Source organism: Strongylocentrotus purpuratus, unplaced genomic scaffold (assembly GCF_000002235.5).
Source record: "Strongylocentrotus purpuratus isolate Spur 01 unplaced genomic scaffold, Spur_5.0 spur5_scaffold_14, whole genome shotgun sequence".
In the NCBI taxonomy this organism is placed as follows: Eukaryota; Metazoa; Echinodermata; class Echinoidea; order Camarodonta; family Strongylocentrotidae; genus Strongylocentrotus; species Strongylocentrotus purpuratus.
The window spans coordinates 28931656-28947018 of NW_022145599.1; the positions used below are offsets into that span (position 1 = coordinate 28931656).

Consider the following 15363-nt stretch of genomic DNA (forward strand, 5'->3'; position numbering starts at 1 on the left):
TTCTGGATTTTGACGACGGGTAAGAAGTTGACGGGTGAATGGTAGAGTTCTTGGACACTAGGAAATTACTGTAAAAGTATCACTTGCCCGAATCGGGCAAGTGATAATTTGATTTACTTGCCCGACGGCTCAATTTGGTTGCCCCGGGACGTCGGGCAAGCGGGTTTGTCGCGCCCTGAACCTATGGGGTAACCATGGAGACTGACCTATTTTTTTAATAACCATGGTTATTAAAAATATTGAAATGTTTTAAGCATGGTTACCGGGAATTTTACAGGAACAGTTGAAGTTTATGAATGCAATTCGACCAATCAGATGGCTGGATTTCTTAAGTGAGGTATATAATACAACATGTCGCTTGTTAGATTTAGAAGGGCATGACCTGTACATGTAACTCTGTGTGTTACACTTGAATACAGTACATGAGTCAACAACCCTTTGGCTCAACACAGACAATGCTACGTTTATGATAACATGCAAGTCATAGTTTATCTGCATGTATGAGGTCTGCGATTTGCTCCATTTGTTATTAAGGTAGCACATGTGTATTTGGAATAGAACTGGCGGTATTGTGGATAAAATTTGTATCACCATACATCTAAAAGAACTGTGACCTACACTTATTCATTATTTAACATTTATCATTACATCATCTGTCTGGAGACAGAAGATTTGTATTTGAGGTCTGTGGCTTGCTATATTTGCTAAAATAACCCACATGTACAGTACATGTATTTGTCATTCTTTGTTTGATCAATAAACCCTTTTTCAATAGAATGTGAGAAAAATCATCCCTGCAAGTTTGAACAAAATTGATCAACTGTTACAAATTGACCTTTTGAATGTTCAGTTTCGGTGATAAGAATTTAGAATTGATCAACAGTTAGAAAGAAAACAAAATTATTGACCATTTTCAATAAGAATGATAAAAAATAATATTTAATTGTACTGAAGTACATGTATGAAGAGGATTGATGGATTATGGATTTCATACCATTGTTTGAGTTTGAGTTTGAGTTTGAAGTTTATTATCCAAAACAAAAAGTACATCAATACATGTATATAACAATCAAATGTGAATGATTAACATTGAAAGGATAAATGGGACCAGAAAATAGCATTTAATGCTAATCGTGTCTGGTACCACTAACACACAAAAGTATCACAGCAATAAATGAGAATGTAATGAATAAATATGGATAACTATTGAATTCATACTTAAGCTACACACTATTCTACATCTAGGGTAAATATGTTCTGTGATTACATACCAAGCTTTGGTATTTTACACTAAATAAAAGATAACAAATTATATAACATAATATTGACAAAAAGGCAGGAGCCTTGGTTCAAAGTTAAAAACAACTAACGGTATTCTATTGTCACTACCCATACATTGTTTCTTTCCTGTCCATCTAAAAATTAAACAACCAAATAATATGAGGAATATTAGATCATTAGTCATCTATACAAACTAAGTCTAAAAATAGATTTTGTTTGATAATTGTTCCATGAACAGAACTCTAGGTTTACCTTGAGATCACATGTATGTTGGCTTGTAGCCTGTGCAGACTAAAGAAAATTTATATGAAAAGTGTATTAAAAGAGAGGGTTGAGTTCTGGGGAGAAGTGAAAAATAACTTGTGAGCCTTATCATTGTTATTAATGCAAGTGTGGAAGAACATCTGAGAAAAAATGTTCCCTAAAATTAAAACATGGCTCTTCAAATCCCATTATATTCTAAATATGACAGGTAACAGCTTAAAAATGAGGCCCGATTTTTATGCCACATGTTTTTGTAGTCCCATTCATGTATACATCTTTCTATGAACAGTGCTTGTTATTTTACCAAGGCTGGGCCAAATTTCTTATCATTTTGATGACTCCAGAACCTTGCAGTATATGCCAATACTTATATGCCTCATGATCAACCTTTCTCTGATCGATTCCACACCGTTTCTTTCACAATGCAATCGCATAACCAGAACTCAACTATATTTTTAAGTATTTTTAAATAAAGAAAAAGAAATATTGTATATACAAAAATGCATGCATACAGAGTGCAGACTAGAGAACAACATCGCATAAAGAAATGTCATATAATAAAAACTAGTTTTGAATAGGTCAGTTGACATGACATCTGGCCAGTCATCAGTGTGCCCTCACGATTAGGCCCGCCCAGTTATACAATATTCATATTGTCCAAATATTGTATAACTGTGCGGGCCAGCTATACAATATTCATACAATTTGTCGACTACTACAGGCCACTGATTCTTTATGGAGTATTCATTCAAAACAATGCTTAAAGATGCCTTCTGCTGTATAAAGTTTCATAATATATACAACATTTCTTTATATATTGCTCAGACTAGAAAATAGATAAATTGTGTATCTACCGGTATACGATTCTGATATTGCTATACAATGTGCTATACAATGAATTCTGGGATTGTGAATGCATAGTTTGTCCATGAAAAGTCAAATGAAAGGAAGTGGGTGTGCGAAAAGTTTTTTTCTTCTTTTTCTTTTTCTGATAATTAAAGATAAAGGCCCGTATTCTGAAGTCGTGTCTAACTTGGCCACGTCTAAAGTTAAACAACTGTTTAGTTAGACACGACTTTGTCTAAGTCCTGTCTAACTTAATTTGGTATTCTGAAGTCGTGTCTAAGTCTCGTCTAACTAAACAACTGTTTAAGTCCTGTCTAAGTGGTGTTTAACTAAACAACTGTTTAAGTTCTGCGCAGGTCTTGTATAACTGTTAGTCACGACTTCTGCGCATGCCCAGTAGGCGTTAATTCTGTCAAAAAACCCAATGCACATGCTTGCGTGCACCGGATAAATAAATTAACGCGCACAGCTAGCTGTGCACGTGCTGGTACCATGGTGATGTGATCGTGACGTAATGACTAGACTGCATGATATGCATGTACTGTGTACGTACGTCGTACGTGCACACGTACTGTACACTGGATTGACAAACACACTACTTATCAGTGCCTCAGTGCTCGGAAGAACCAGAAAAGAAACTTCTCCAACAGAATGGTTGGTTTATTATAGATTATGTAATTTCCAAGATGTCACCAGTAGATAAGAATAGTTAATATTATTGAGAAAAAATTAGGCTACGCGAGAACAAATTCTGCGAAATGTATTTGAAATTTTAGAGGATGCACGTACATGTACCATCGTTCTCCCCCGCAAGTTCGGGGTTAGCAAGTAGAGTGTTCCTTCGACATTGAAAAGCAACAGAATCGCACCCTTAAACAGGACTTAAACAACCCCTCGCAGTTGTCTAAAGTTAAACAGGACTTAGACAGGACTTCGTGTTTAACTTTATTTAAACAGGACTTCGGAATACGAAAAAAGTTAGACACGACTTCGTGTCTAAAGTTAGACGGGACTTCGACAGGACTTAGACAACTGTTTAGTTAAACAGGAGTTAGACACGACTTCAGAATACGGGCCAAAATGTACATTGACATGATACCACTGATTGCAACTTACCATATAAAATTGGGATTTATATATTTTGTGTCTCGTGACCACCACCCTTTTTTTGCAATGAAGATCCGAAACTATTTTTTCTTTACATGTATTTCTTTACATGTAACTGATATTAAACCATCTATCATAGACTCAAACTCAAACACTTCAAAGAAGAAAAAATGGAAGTCCCAGACTTTATTGAAAAACACTTAAAAATCTCTAAGGAAAGTCAAGTAATGTGGCTACATGGGGAGAAATGTAAATTGACATTACATGTACAGGGGTACAGGAAAAAAGAAATGTACTTGCCTTGCACTGGCAATATTGAATCATAATACAATGTAGTACAACAACTCAATAAATGACATTTTTATATTAGCCTACAGTGTGAACAACGTACATCAGTACATGTACATTGATCATTTGTCTATTAAAGTCTTGCAATATTTTGTCCAATACGGCTTTTTACACTGCAAGGAAATTTTTTTTCTTCCACATTCTGGATTTCTTAGGAATTGCTAGCACCTTTGTAGGGGTTTTTTTTTTTTAAACTTTGGTGGTTTTTGTAGTGTAAATGTTCGCTCTAAAAAAAAATCAGTGAATTTTTTGCTGACGTAACTCCCGTCGCGTCCGCACTATCACATGCACAGCCGAGGCAAGGCCGAGGCAAGTGGCACATGTGCACTGCTCACCCCCCAAAAAAAGAATTGGCAAACACCAACAGTTTTTACAGATATTTCCATTAGTTAGTTTTAAAAGAGCCATGTTTGTTTGTTTTAAATCATCTTTAAAAAATAATTTTACAGTGTGAATCGGCCTCCTGTAGAAGTGAAATATAATATGCTCTTATCTGCCAAAAGTCTGATGATCTGTATGATAATGTTTTTGTAGGTTGAAGAGGTACATTCAAATCAAGGTTTCACAGTGGTTGACATGGCTATTTCTCTTTATCGCTGCTTACACTACATCCCTCCTTTGCCACTGGTGTATTAAAAGAAACATTGTTATAATGGAATAATGTCACATTCAGTCACATCGATTACTCTAGCTTTCTCTGAAAAAAACCCTCATCTTGTACATGTACATGTCTAAACCTGTTTTCGGAGAGTTGGTTGTGCGTCATCATGATTGTTCTTGGGAACAAATGGCAGTGATAACTTTCTTTTATATTGCCTTTTAGCATAGCATGTCATTTGCAATTTGACCAGCATGCCCAATACTTCTCTGGTGGGTTGGCTGCCCATGGCTAGAAAAAAGGGATGAAACAGTTATTCATCAGGATACCAAAACAAATTACAATTGAATTTATTTTTGTTTTTATCTGTTTTATTTTTGTTTTCTAGCTACAGCAAGTCAAGGCCTTATACAACTTTGAATCGGACGACGCGCAGGAGCTGACCTTCAAACAGAACGACGTGATCACCCTAACGGGTCGGCCGCACGCTGACTGGTGGGAGGGTGAGATCAGGGCGCCCACTGGAACCAGACGTGGTATATTCCCCAAGAACTACGTAAAAGAGTTGGATCCTCACATGCATTAAGACCACCCCGGCCCTGTGGGGGGTGGGCTTGAGCCAGCCTTTACCGTGAGCCTGCTGTGACCAAGCGGCCGCCTTGATTCGCTGCAAAAAAAAAGAAGAGAAGAATCAACTGCACTTGCTGATCATATGTATAGGTGAACTAAGAAATGCAGAAGTTTTTAGAAATTCCTCATTGTCTTTCTGTATCAAATTTCTACATGCTTTGAGATGTCAAAAATACAGTCAAGAATAAGATGTTCAAAATTTGACTGAGAGCAGACATAGGTATCAAATTTTGATAGTTTTATTTCATTTTTTAATTTTATTATTCTTGTTCATTTCAAATATTATGTTGTTTATGTACTTGTATGATATCATAAGAAATACAGTGTAGTGTGATCATTTATTCAGTATTTCAAGTTTATTCAATTCATATACATATATCACATCTTGATACAAGTCTGACCATGTTAAAGGGGAGGAATGAAATTTAAATCACCATTTTAACTCCAAATTGCACTTCACGATTACCGGTAATAAAATCATGAGGAATGTGATTTTGATATTTAAAGTAAAATGTGTTTTTATAAAAAAATCAGCAGTGTAGTAATGCTCTTTCTGATAACCAATACCATGTCATATGTATAAATATCATATACATATAATATATCAAAAGGTAAACCTTTTTACCTTTGGTACAGTATTTGTAATAGGGATATAATACTTAAATTTTATAAATGAGATGTGCTTTAATATTTTTTTTGTAAATGACATCAGAATTTGCTACTTATTTTGTAAGTGTTGATGAGGTCTTATCGAATACATAGTTATTTCCATTTCAGCGAGTCACTTTTTATATTTCTTGTTTGAACCCAAATAGGATCAGTGAAAACTGTTGATTCTTTTTGAAAACCTAGTAATTAAAAAAGAAAAAGCACTTCAAGCCAAATTAAGAATTAATGCTGCATTTGGGCAGAAGTTTATTATTGCAATCATGGTAGTAGTAGTGGTGGTGGTTATTTTACCTGACTGCTAAGAAAACATAAATGCTTTTTAGTAAGTGACCATAGGACAAATCGCTTTAGGTCCTCTCCGAGAGACCTGGTAATGAGGATTAATGCCTTACCAAAGGGCACTAGCGCCTTGGATTCGAACCCAGGTCGCCGGATTACAAGACCACTGCTCTACCAACTGAGCATTAAACATATATTCCTACTTAACTAAATTTACATTAAGCTACTGGTGCTTGGAATTTTATATGAGTCCTTTCTTTTAATAGATTGCAATAATGGGGAAAAGAAAATGTAAGAAGATTTTGGATTGAAAAAAGATATACCATCAATGATCATATTACAAAAATAACAGGGAGAAATGATTACATTTGCTTGCAGGCTAAACAAATTTTACTGTAATCATAATTTTTGTTACCAGGTTCATGATTTATATGTTTTAATAGTAAAGTAAAGAAAAAAATCTGTATTTCAACTGTAAGAATAATAATGATTAGTCAATAGTTTTTAAGAAAGCCAAGTTCATAGAAAATTAGATAATGTCAATGCACGGTCAAAGGTACCATATTTGGGGAGATTTATCAATATGATAAGTTGCTTGTGCCTTTTCTTTTTATACTTGGTGCTAATCGATATTTCATATTTAATTTCCCTTTCAAATGACCTTTTCAAGTTTACACAGTGACTTAAAACCTGAATGGCATCAATGTAAAGGCTTATTTTGAGACTAAGAATGCTCCAATGACGAGAGGATTTGGGGCGATTTTCCAATGGCCCCCAATATCCCATGCATTTTTCATCTTGTATACTTGTATTTCTTCCTATGCCTAGGTTGTTGTCTTTTTCTTCAAAATTCCAAGTCCCCAGATAAAAAGGAAATAGTTTTAGAAATGGTCGCAAATATAATGTTATCATTTGACAGACATATTTAATTTCGAACTTTGTTCGATGACAATTTTAGGAATCCTAAATGTTCAAAGACAAGTGGCAAATAACAAAACATGGTGTTAGCCTTAAGTACACCCCCCCCCCTTCCAAAGTAGAAAATCATGTTATCAAATAATAACATTCAAGTTCCTCTGATTGGAAGTTAAAAATATGATAATATTTATTAAGAATAACATTTTATTTGAATTTTAAAAAATTCAGAATTTAATTTACGTTTCTTTCATTAACATTAAGCACGTGAATCTCTATTTTTTTTCATGAAACTCAATGTTGAGTTTATGCCCAGCTTCATCATACTGTTACTCTGTGCCTTTAATAAAACATAAAGAAAGAGAAGAATGACAAAACTTAAACCCAGTATTGGTTAATGTTTTTACGGAATTGATGTCCCTGTGTTACCTAAACTGCATTGAGTAATGGCATTGTTTGATAGATATCTCTCACCTGTACTCAGTAAATAAACATGTCATGATTCAGCCGTTTCACTCAGATTTTGCATCATACATGTAGTTGCTGAACTTGTCAGAAACTATACACATGTACTCACACTGTACATGTATGTAATGAATCCACCAGGAAGTTGGTGCCATGCTTGTTCTGATGACGACGTGACCGTAAAGAATAGGTGAAACAAAATATTGTGACATAAGTATACTGGCATTGTTCACTATTTACTCTATAAGATGGATGTCCTTGAATTCTTAGTCAGAGATAATAATCGTTCAACCATCACATTGGTGGTAGAAATATATCTGAGTGTGGTATACATGATATTGCCTGTACATAACGAGAAGGGCGTGAACTCTGTATACCGGTAGATGCATGTGAGTTAGCACCCTTCTGGCTCCAAACAGACCATATCGTACCCGATTAAGAATACAGTGGAGCCTTGTTACAAAGCAGTGAATGATATTCTGACGGTTAGGTCTCAAATGAGGTACAGTAATCTGTTCGTAGGGAAATGACATTTTCATGAAATTTCTTGCGACCGGGGAAATTGCTTTGTATTATTGAAACCTTGGTACATTAGAGCTAAAATAGAACTAATAGAATGAGAATTGGGACACGCACATCACAGGTTCCACTGTACTCATTCTGTTTTATGATGTCCTGAAAAATATTTTATGATGAGAAATATGTAGACAATTTCATGTTAACCATTCCCTCAATGCAGCACATATATGCATGAAGTACTTTGCAGTCATGCACCTACATGTAAATCCTTGTTCAGATCTTACGAGGTGGTAAACCGTTTTCAAATTGTTTATAATGACATTAGCGTAATGTACTGTACTAGTCTCATCACAAGTCAATTTTATGTGAATTGACAGTGTATATGAATATCTCTTCATGGAAGCAATATTTTGGAGCTCACATCTTTAATATTGTATAGTGTATAGCGATGTAGAAATCCAAGCATACAAAGTAAAACATTTTTTGTGATTAGTACACTTTTAAAGAAGAAGAGGGATGAAGAGTTTTTCTTTAAATTTACATTGTTTATTGAAAAGGAAAGACAAAGCATTTCCAAATAAGCTTATAATTACTTGTACAAATTGTGAGCTGAAAAAAAAGAATATGTTGTGTACATGTTCTTGATGCAGCATGTAGGAGGACATTGTAAGCTGAAGTTTACACTCTTATTAACAATTTTGTTTCATTGAATTCCAAATGTTTTTGCTGTAAATATATATATTTTTGAGAATAATTCTTCACTTATAGCTTTAACCAACAGAAAACATATCTTTTTTTTAATAGCTTTGTAGAGGATGTTTCACAAATTGATGTAATGATTGAGAACATTAGAAATGTGGGATGGAAAATTGAAGTTCATTGAATTTGGCAGATGTAATTTGAGTTTATACTTGAGTAATACTTCACAAACTTTTCATATGGACAATTCGGATATGATATTCAGAACATTTTTTTTAATGTTATTTATGACAGTTTAAAGCAAAATAAAGTGTCCTAAAGACTACTAATCTACCACTCAAATTAAAGAGATTGTTGAGCTCTTCTCTTCATACCAAATATGGCACCATGGCACACATATTTCTGGAGTTATTGCCAATTTTGGCTAGTGTACACATTCCATGGAATTGCATATTTACATTTCTATTAGAATACCACTGAGATATCTGCCTGTTGCCAGAACTGAAAAAAGAGAAAAGAATCAGATGTAATCACTTCAACAGATATTATTTCATAGACATAACAACTCTATGTTACCCTCTTACTCTCTCATTTGTCATAAACTGTATGTATTTCCATAACTTTCATTCTTTTAGTGAATTCCATGTATTCCATTCTCTTTCCTGTTGCTAATGAGTTTCTTTTTGTGTATCACATGTAAATTTCCCATTTAGAGGTCAAGAGCTTTATTCTCTGTATTATTGTTAATCTTTAATTATATTGTTTCACAAGCTTTCTTAGGTTTGAATTACCGAGGTGAATATGGCTAGTAGCCCCAAAGCTCCAAACCTAAGCTTGAATTTTGATAACTGAAACAAAAAAAGTATTTTTTCATAACATTTGTATATCATAAATGATTGTAAATTCTATAGTCCGTCATATTTTTTGTGTAAACTTTTTTAAGGACCTATCATGTGTGTGGTTGCCTGAATTGTCTTAAGTGACTGTTACTTGTTCAACCAAATTATCATTATTCTATTTTTGTTAAGTGTTTATTATTTTTGTTTTGGGGGTTTTGTTCCTTGCAAGGGATCACATTTTTTTTTTCTAAAATTATTTTGAAGCTGTAACATTTATTAATGTGGAAAGTATCTGTGGACAAGGAGAGACTTATTAATATGTAGATTGACTGTATATACATATATCTATAATTGCATTTATTTTCGGCAAATTATAGCAATGATGTGCTTTGTATCCATCATAATTATGTAACCTTACAAATAGTGGTACATGTAGATGGGGCAGTTTTATCTGAACTGTGCAGAAGGTACAGTTTTCATTTAAAATGTTAGTGAACTTAAGTTAAATGTAATTGCTCCCTTGAATTTCAAAATGAACTCATTTCACATGTTAAATACCTGCAAGTGCACACTTTTCCAATTTATTCTTAACATCTTTTTTTATTTCATACTCACTTTGATCTGAGAGCTTGGATTATATATATTTGTTGTATATGATCAAGTTAGAAAATGTCTGGAAATACAGGAGAAATATGTTAAGAGTGAGAACCTAATATTTCCATCAAGCTTGTACTCAGTTGGTTGTTTTACAAAAGTAAGTCCTTATCATCATGCAAGTATTCCTTTGGATTTTAGTTGCAATTTGATAGGCCTTGGGCTGAAAACCCAAAGCAGCTGGTTAGAAAGCAATAGCTTGCATGCAAGTTAGTATTTCCCCACCAGTTGTTTCTTTTTTCAATTTTATCAAACTTCTAGTATGTTGGAAGAAATAGCTGACAAAGAAATCAAACTTATTCCGAAAGATATTTTGGTGAGAATTCCTAATTTACATTACAAGACACTTCTGCTCATTTGTTACTCTGTAACAGGTAATTTGTAGATCTTATAATGATATGCACTGTAATGATAACATAATGTGATGCTATTTTCTTTTATATACAGGATGTTTTCTCTATGCTGAATAAATGCAATGCTAGGAGGAAAAAAAAAAGGAGTCCAAGTACATGTAAATTCTAAATAGTGGTACATGTAGCCACCATATTTGGAGTATGATCATGAATGTTAAGAGCAAAGTTTATCTGGCCAATAAATACTAATTTTCATGAAAATAAAACTGAGATTGTTGTCATTTTTTGCCATTGTTATAGAGCAGAGTAGTAAATAATGTACATATTTATACATCAATGGAAAAATATGCAAAAAAAATGTAGTAGCATTTGTTATTACGACTGTTCCTGGTTGAGGAAGAAAGAGCAAAAGAGAGGTTGTATATGAGTGAATGAATATTTTATTGATAAAAATGCCCTCTTCAAAGAAAGGGATGGCAATTTTTTTTTTTTTTTTTTTAAAGAGGTGCCCAATTTTATTAAAACTGCTGTAATGTTTCCTTTTTTCAGATGAAGGATTGATTGATTCGAAGTCTTGACAAGCTAGGTCGTATAAAATGCAAAATCAATCATTTGCATGTTGCTAAACATTGCAAAATTTATCAATTTTCTAGGGAAAATTAATATTTTGCCCTGCATTCCTTTCTTTCGTTTATTTTCTCTAAGAAGATATTTTGTTTGCGATGTGAGCTGAATTTGTTCTTGATCACTAGTCGACACAATCTGAATTTTTACACTGAGGGCTTCATCAGAAAAAATGGATAAAATGAAAAGTTTCAGAAGTTTTTACGAATTCATTTTTTCCTTCATTAAATTGTTATATTTTCTGAAGTGTTCTTATAGTAGGAGACCAGCCTGGAGGTCCCGTGACCAATCTCTGGGAACAAAGGTTTGAAAATGTTTTTGTGTTCCCGGCCCTGATGAATACCGAACAATTTTGACTTGGGCTGCCCCCTTAAAAATCCCGGGCATTCTTGTGAGGGGTCAACAAAGGTCATACAGGGTAGAAATTCAAATATATTCAAATCGTGTCGATATGCATATCAAATTACTCGTCTGGTCATGAGGATTCTAAAAATGTATAGTTTGCTATACCTCCGACCTTAAATGAGGGCGCTATGGTCAAAAACGTTGAAAGGTCAACACACTTTTGACTGGTGGTCAAATTCACCAACACAGTTAACCTTATCAAATTGCTTATCAAATTACTTGTCTGGTCATGAGGATTCCAAAAATGTATATATTTTTACACCTCCGACCTTAAATTAGGGCGCTATGGTCAAAAAGGTCAATGCACTTTAGACTGGTGGTCAAATTCACCAACACAGTTAACATTGTCCGATTCTAATGATTTTAGTTTCTAATAATATGTTTTCTGACATGGCAGATTCAACTATACAACTTTCAAAAGTAAAATTGCTTACCCTGACCATGAACATTCAAAATGGCTGCCTTTTCGTTGACAAAAATTTAACAACTTCTTATCCATGGATTTGGGGGGAATTTCAAGGTTATGGCAACCACTTTTGATCTAAATGTTGCTTAGTTGAATTTGATATTTCAGAAAACATATTATTAGACACTAAAATCATTAGAATTGGACAATGTTAACTGTGTTGGTGAATTTGACCACCAGTCTAATTAAAGTGCATTGACCTTTTTGACCATAGCGCCCTCATTTAAGGTCGGAGGTATACAAATATATACATTTTTGGAATCCTCATGACCAGACGAGTAATTTGATATGCAATTTGATAAGGTTAATTGTGTTGGTGATTTTGGACCACCAGTCAAAAGTGTGTTGACCTTTCAACGTATTTGACCATAGCGCCCTCATTTAAGGTAGGAGGTATAGCAAACTATACATTTTTAGAATCATCATGACCAGACGAGTAATTTGATATGCATATCGACACGATTTGAATATATTTGAAGATCTACCCTGTATGACCTATGTTGACCACTCACAAAAATGCCCGGGATTTTCAAGGGGGCAGCCCAAGTCAAAATTGTTCGGTATTCATCAGGGAACACAAAAACACTTTCAAAACTTTGTTCCCAGAGATTGGTCACGGGACCTACAGGCTGGTCTCCTACTATTAAGCATATAATTGTTTTCACAACGACGTATAACTAAAACCAATCCGGATATGGAGCACAAATTCGTCATAAAAACTTAGCCTAATTATACAGTTTTCGGGATAATAAACTCCTAAGCCAATCTCATCACAAGGATATGACTGACACTGGACACGCCAAAACAACACCTTTCCCAATATTTCGTATGTCTTTCAGCTGTCAACAGTGATGATGTCAAAAAGGAGGTGACCCGGGAGGTGACTTCATAAAATTTGGACCAATGAAAGCTCAATTAGTCCTAGTTGGATAATACACAAGATTTTTTTTCTTCTTCTTTTTCGTACGGATACGTTTACAACATGCTCTATTCATTTAAGGATCTGGAAAAATTATCGGGCCGCATAATTGCAGCGTGCTATAAATAGGGACTTTTAGATTCGCACGAACACAATGGGGATTGCTACGGTCGACGTCCTTTTAATGCACTGCCTTCAATGGACGTCACACGTATCAGCCCACGCAAATCTAAAAGTCCCTATTATGAAACCTTGACACCTACATACACTTCTGTGGGAGTGCGCATCTCACTATCAGTGATTCATTCATTCATTCATTCATTCATCAATCATAATGATGTCTAATGGATGAATGAAATAAAATGAAAACATTAGTAAATGATGATTAATGAAATTTGCTAAATGAATAGTTCGACATATTCATAAAAATGTCAAGAGGATTTTATTTTTAGAGCTAGTGATTTAAAGATATATATATATAAAGAATACAAATCCCCCCCCCCCTTCGGACAATAAATTAAGACATAAGCAATGTATTTATTGGATGACAACTTAGACGAAGGGACAAAATCACATACAAAAATCGTAGTGTACATTATACATGTTCGTGTTGGCATAGATAAGATGCATGCAAATGCACTAGCTGATGAATCAGGGGCTTTCCCTTCCGCATTCCAATGACGTAATCATCCGTGGGGAAAAAAGCCATAAATTATGATGACGCTCTGTTGTGATATCAATTCTCTGCCAATTTTTCCCCCGCATTTTCCAAACTCTCTGTCAGCTGCCTTTCCTACTTTATTTATTATTTTCACTGAAATCTCACTGGCTCATTCCTCTATAGCTAGTCAGTGGTATTTCTTATTTCCTCTGTTAATTACTATAACCCGTTATAGCCAGTTAACTCTTTGCCTGGGAAATGAACAAATATATGAATGCATGAATAAATGAATGAATGCATGAATAAATGAATGAATGCATGAATAAACGAATGCATGAATAAATGAATGAATGAATAAACGAATGAATTAATCAATGAATGTATAAATGAATGAATGAATAAATCACTGAACGAATGAATGAATAAATGATTAATTAAATAAATAAATAGATAGGGAAATATATGAATAAATAAATAGATAGGGAAATATATGAATAAATAAATAATGAGTGAACGAATGAAGAGATGACTATATAACTATTCAAATAAGTCAATAAATAACTTAATAACTAAAATGAACAATTGAATAAAAGAATAACTAAATAACTCATTAAATAACTAAAATAAATGGGTTGATAAATGAATGATGAAATAAATAACAGTAAAAAAAAAAGTAATCAGTAATTAAGGGGCTAAACGAGGAAACTTGTAAATTAGGTACAAAAGAGGTTTACATAATAGAATGCCACTTGATATTACCTTCTTTTCTTTCTTTTTTCATTTTTTTTTTTGTAGAAAGAATTTATTAACAAATATGTGCTTTTGAACAAATCAAACAATCATATACAATCAATCTAGTATCTGCACTGTCTTTCATTTTACAGAATAAAAAAGAGGGTTCGGGTACAAATTCTGAACCCAAAACCGTCCAGTATATCCCAATTTGGTAATGCGTTTAAATCACATCTATCTTTTGAATCCAGGGCCCTGTCTTAGTTGCGATATGTTCAACTAAGGAGGCTAATACTATTTGTCCAAACAAACTTTCTCTTAAATATCTTGAAATCGATTCACAACTTTTTATGAACAGTATCGCGCCTAGAGCAATCAATGTAACTGCACCCCCCCCCCCCCCATTGACCAAACGTAGTCTACGTAACTGCACAGCAATTGAGTAAAGCAACCGGCTTAGGACTTTGCAAGCGAGAAAAGCGATCGAGGGTGCAGTATCTCACAGAGGCTGGTGAAACTTATAAGAGGGGGCAAAAAAATGGGAATTAACATTTTGGTGTCAAATTTGGAGCCATTTAATTATAAACTATTTCTACATTTATGTGCAGAATTAGGAGATCCCGTGCAACCTGCTTACGAGAGCCGCGACCTACCTTTAAAAAATATATATTATGTTTCTACTGCATTTAGCCTCGCATATTGGGGCGCATGTATTCAATGGGATCAAAAGTTTTCTTCTTTTATACCCTTTCCTTTTTCTCTCTTTTACGTTTTTTGTGTGCCCCCTTTCTGTGCTCTCTTCAAATGCACGTGCCCCTACACCCAGAGATGCCACCGTACCAAATAGATATCAATCTGTAGGTTTGTGATTGGTTGGAGGGCTTTCGATCAAACTGGATTAATCATACTTTGGGTCAAAGTCTATATAAAGGAGAGTGTAGGGACTCCGAGACACACAAAAATAGTTGGGCATTGGCATTTATCTTCCCTTTATAAATTTGACAAGACTCCTTTTTATTTGCCCTATAATTTCAAATTCTAAACATTTAGAAAGTACACCTAGTTATTGTATTAATGTCATTTCGTCATG

General features: G+C 34.2%; 1 protein-coding gene across 1 annotated transcript in view; it reads left to right on the top strand.

The window, feature by feature from the left end:
• LOC580900 (protein enhancer of sevenless 2B) overlaps positions 1-10732 on the top strand; it is a 36641-nt gene extending 25909 nt beyond the window's left edge. Inside the window, exon 7 of the mRNA XM_030984636.1 lies at positions 4833-10732. Coding sequence (XP_030840496.1) covers positions 4833-5030 — 198 coding nt within the window. The 3' untranslated portion in view covers positions 5031-10732. The remainder of the gene's footprint in view (positions 1-4832) is intronic.
• The last annotated feature ends 4631 nt before the right edge of the window (positions 10733-15363 follow it).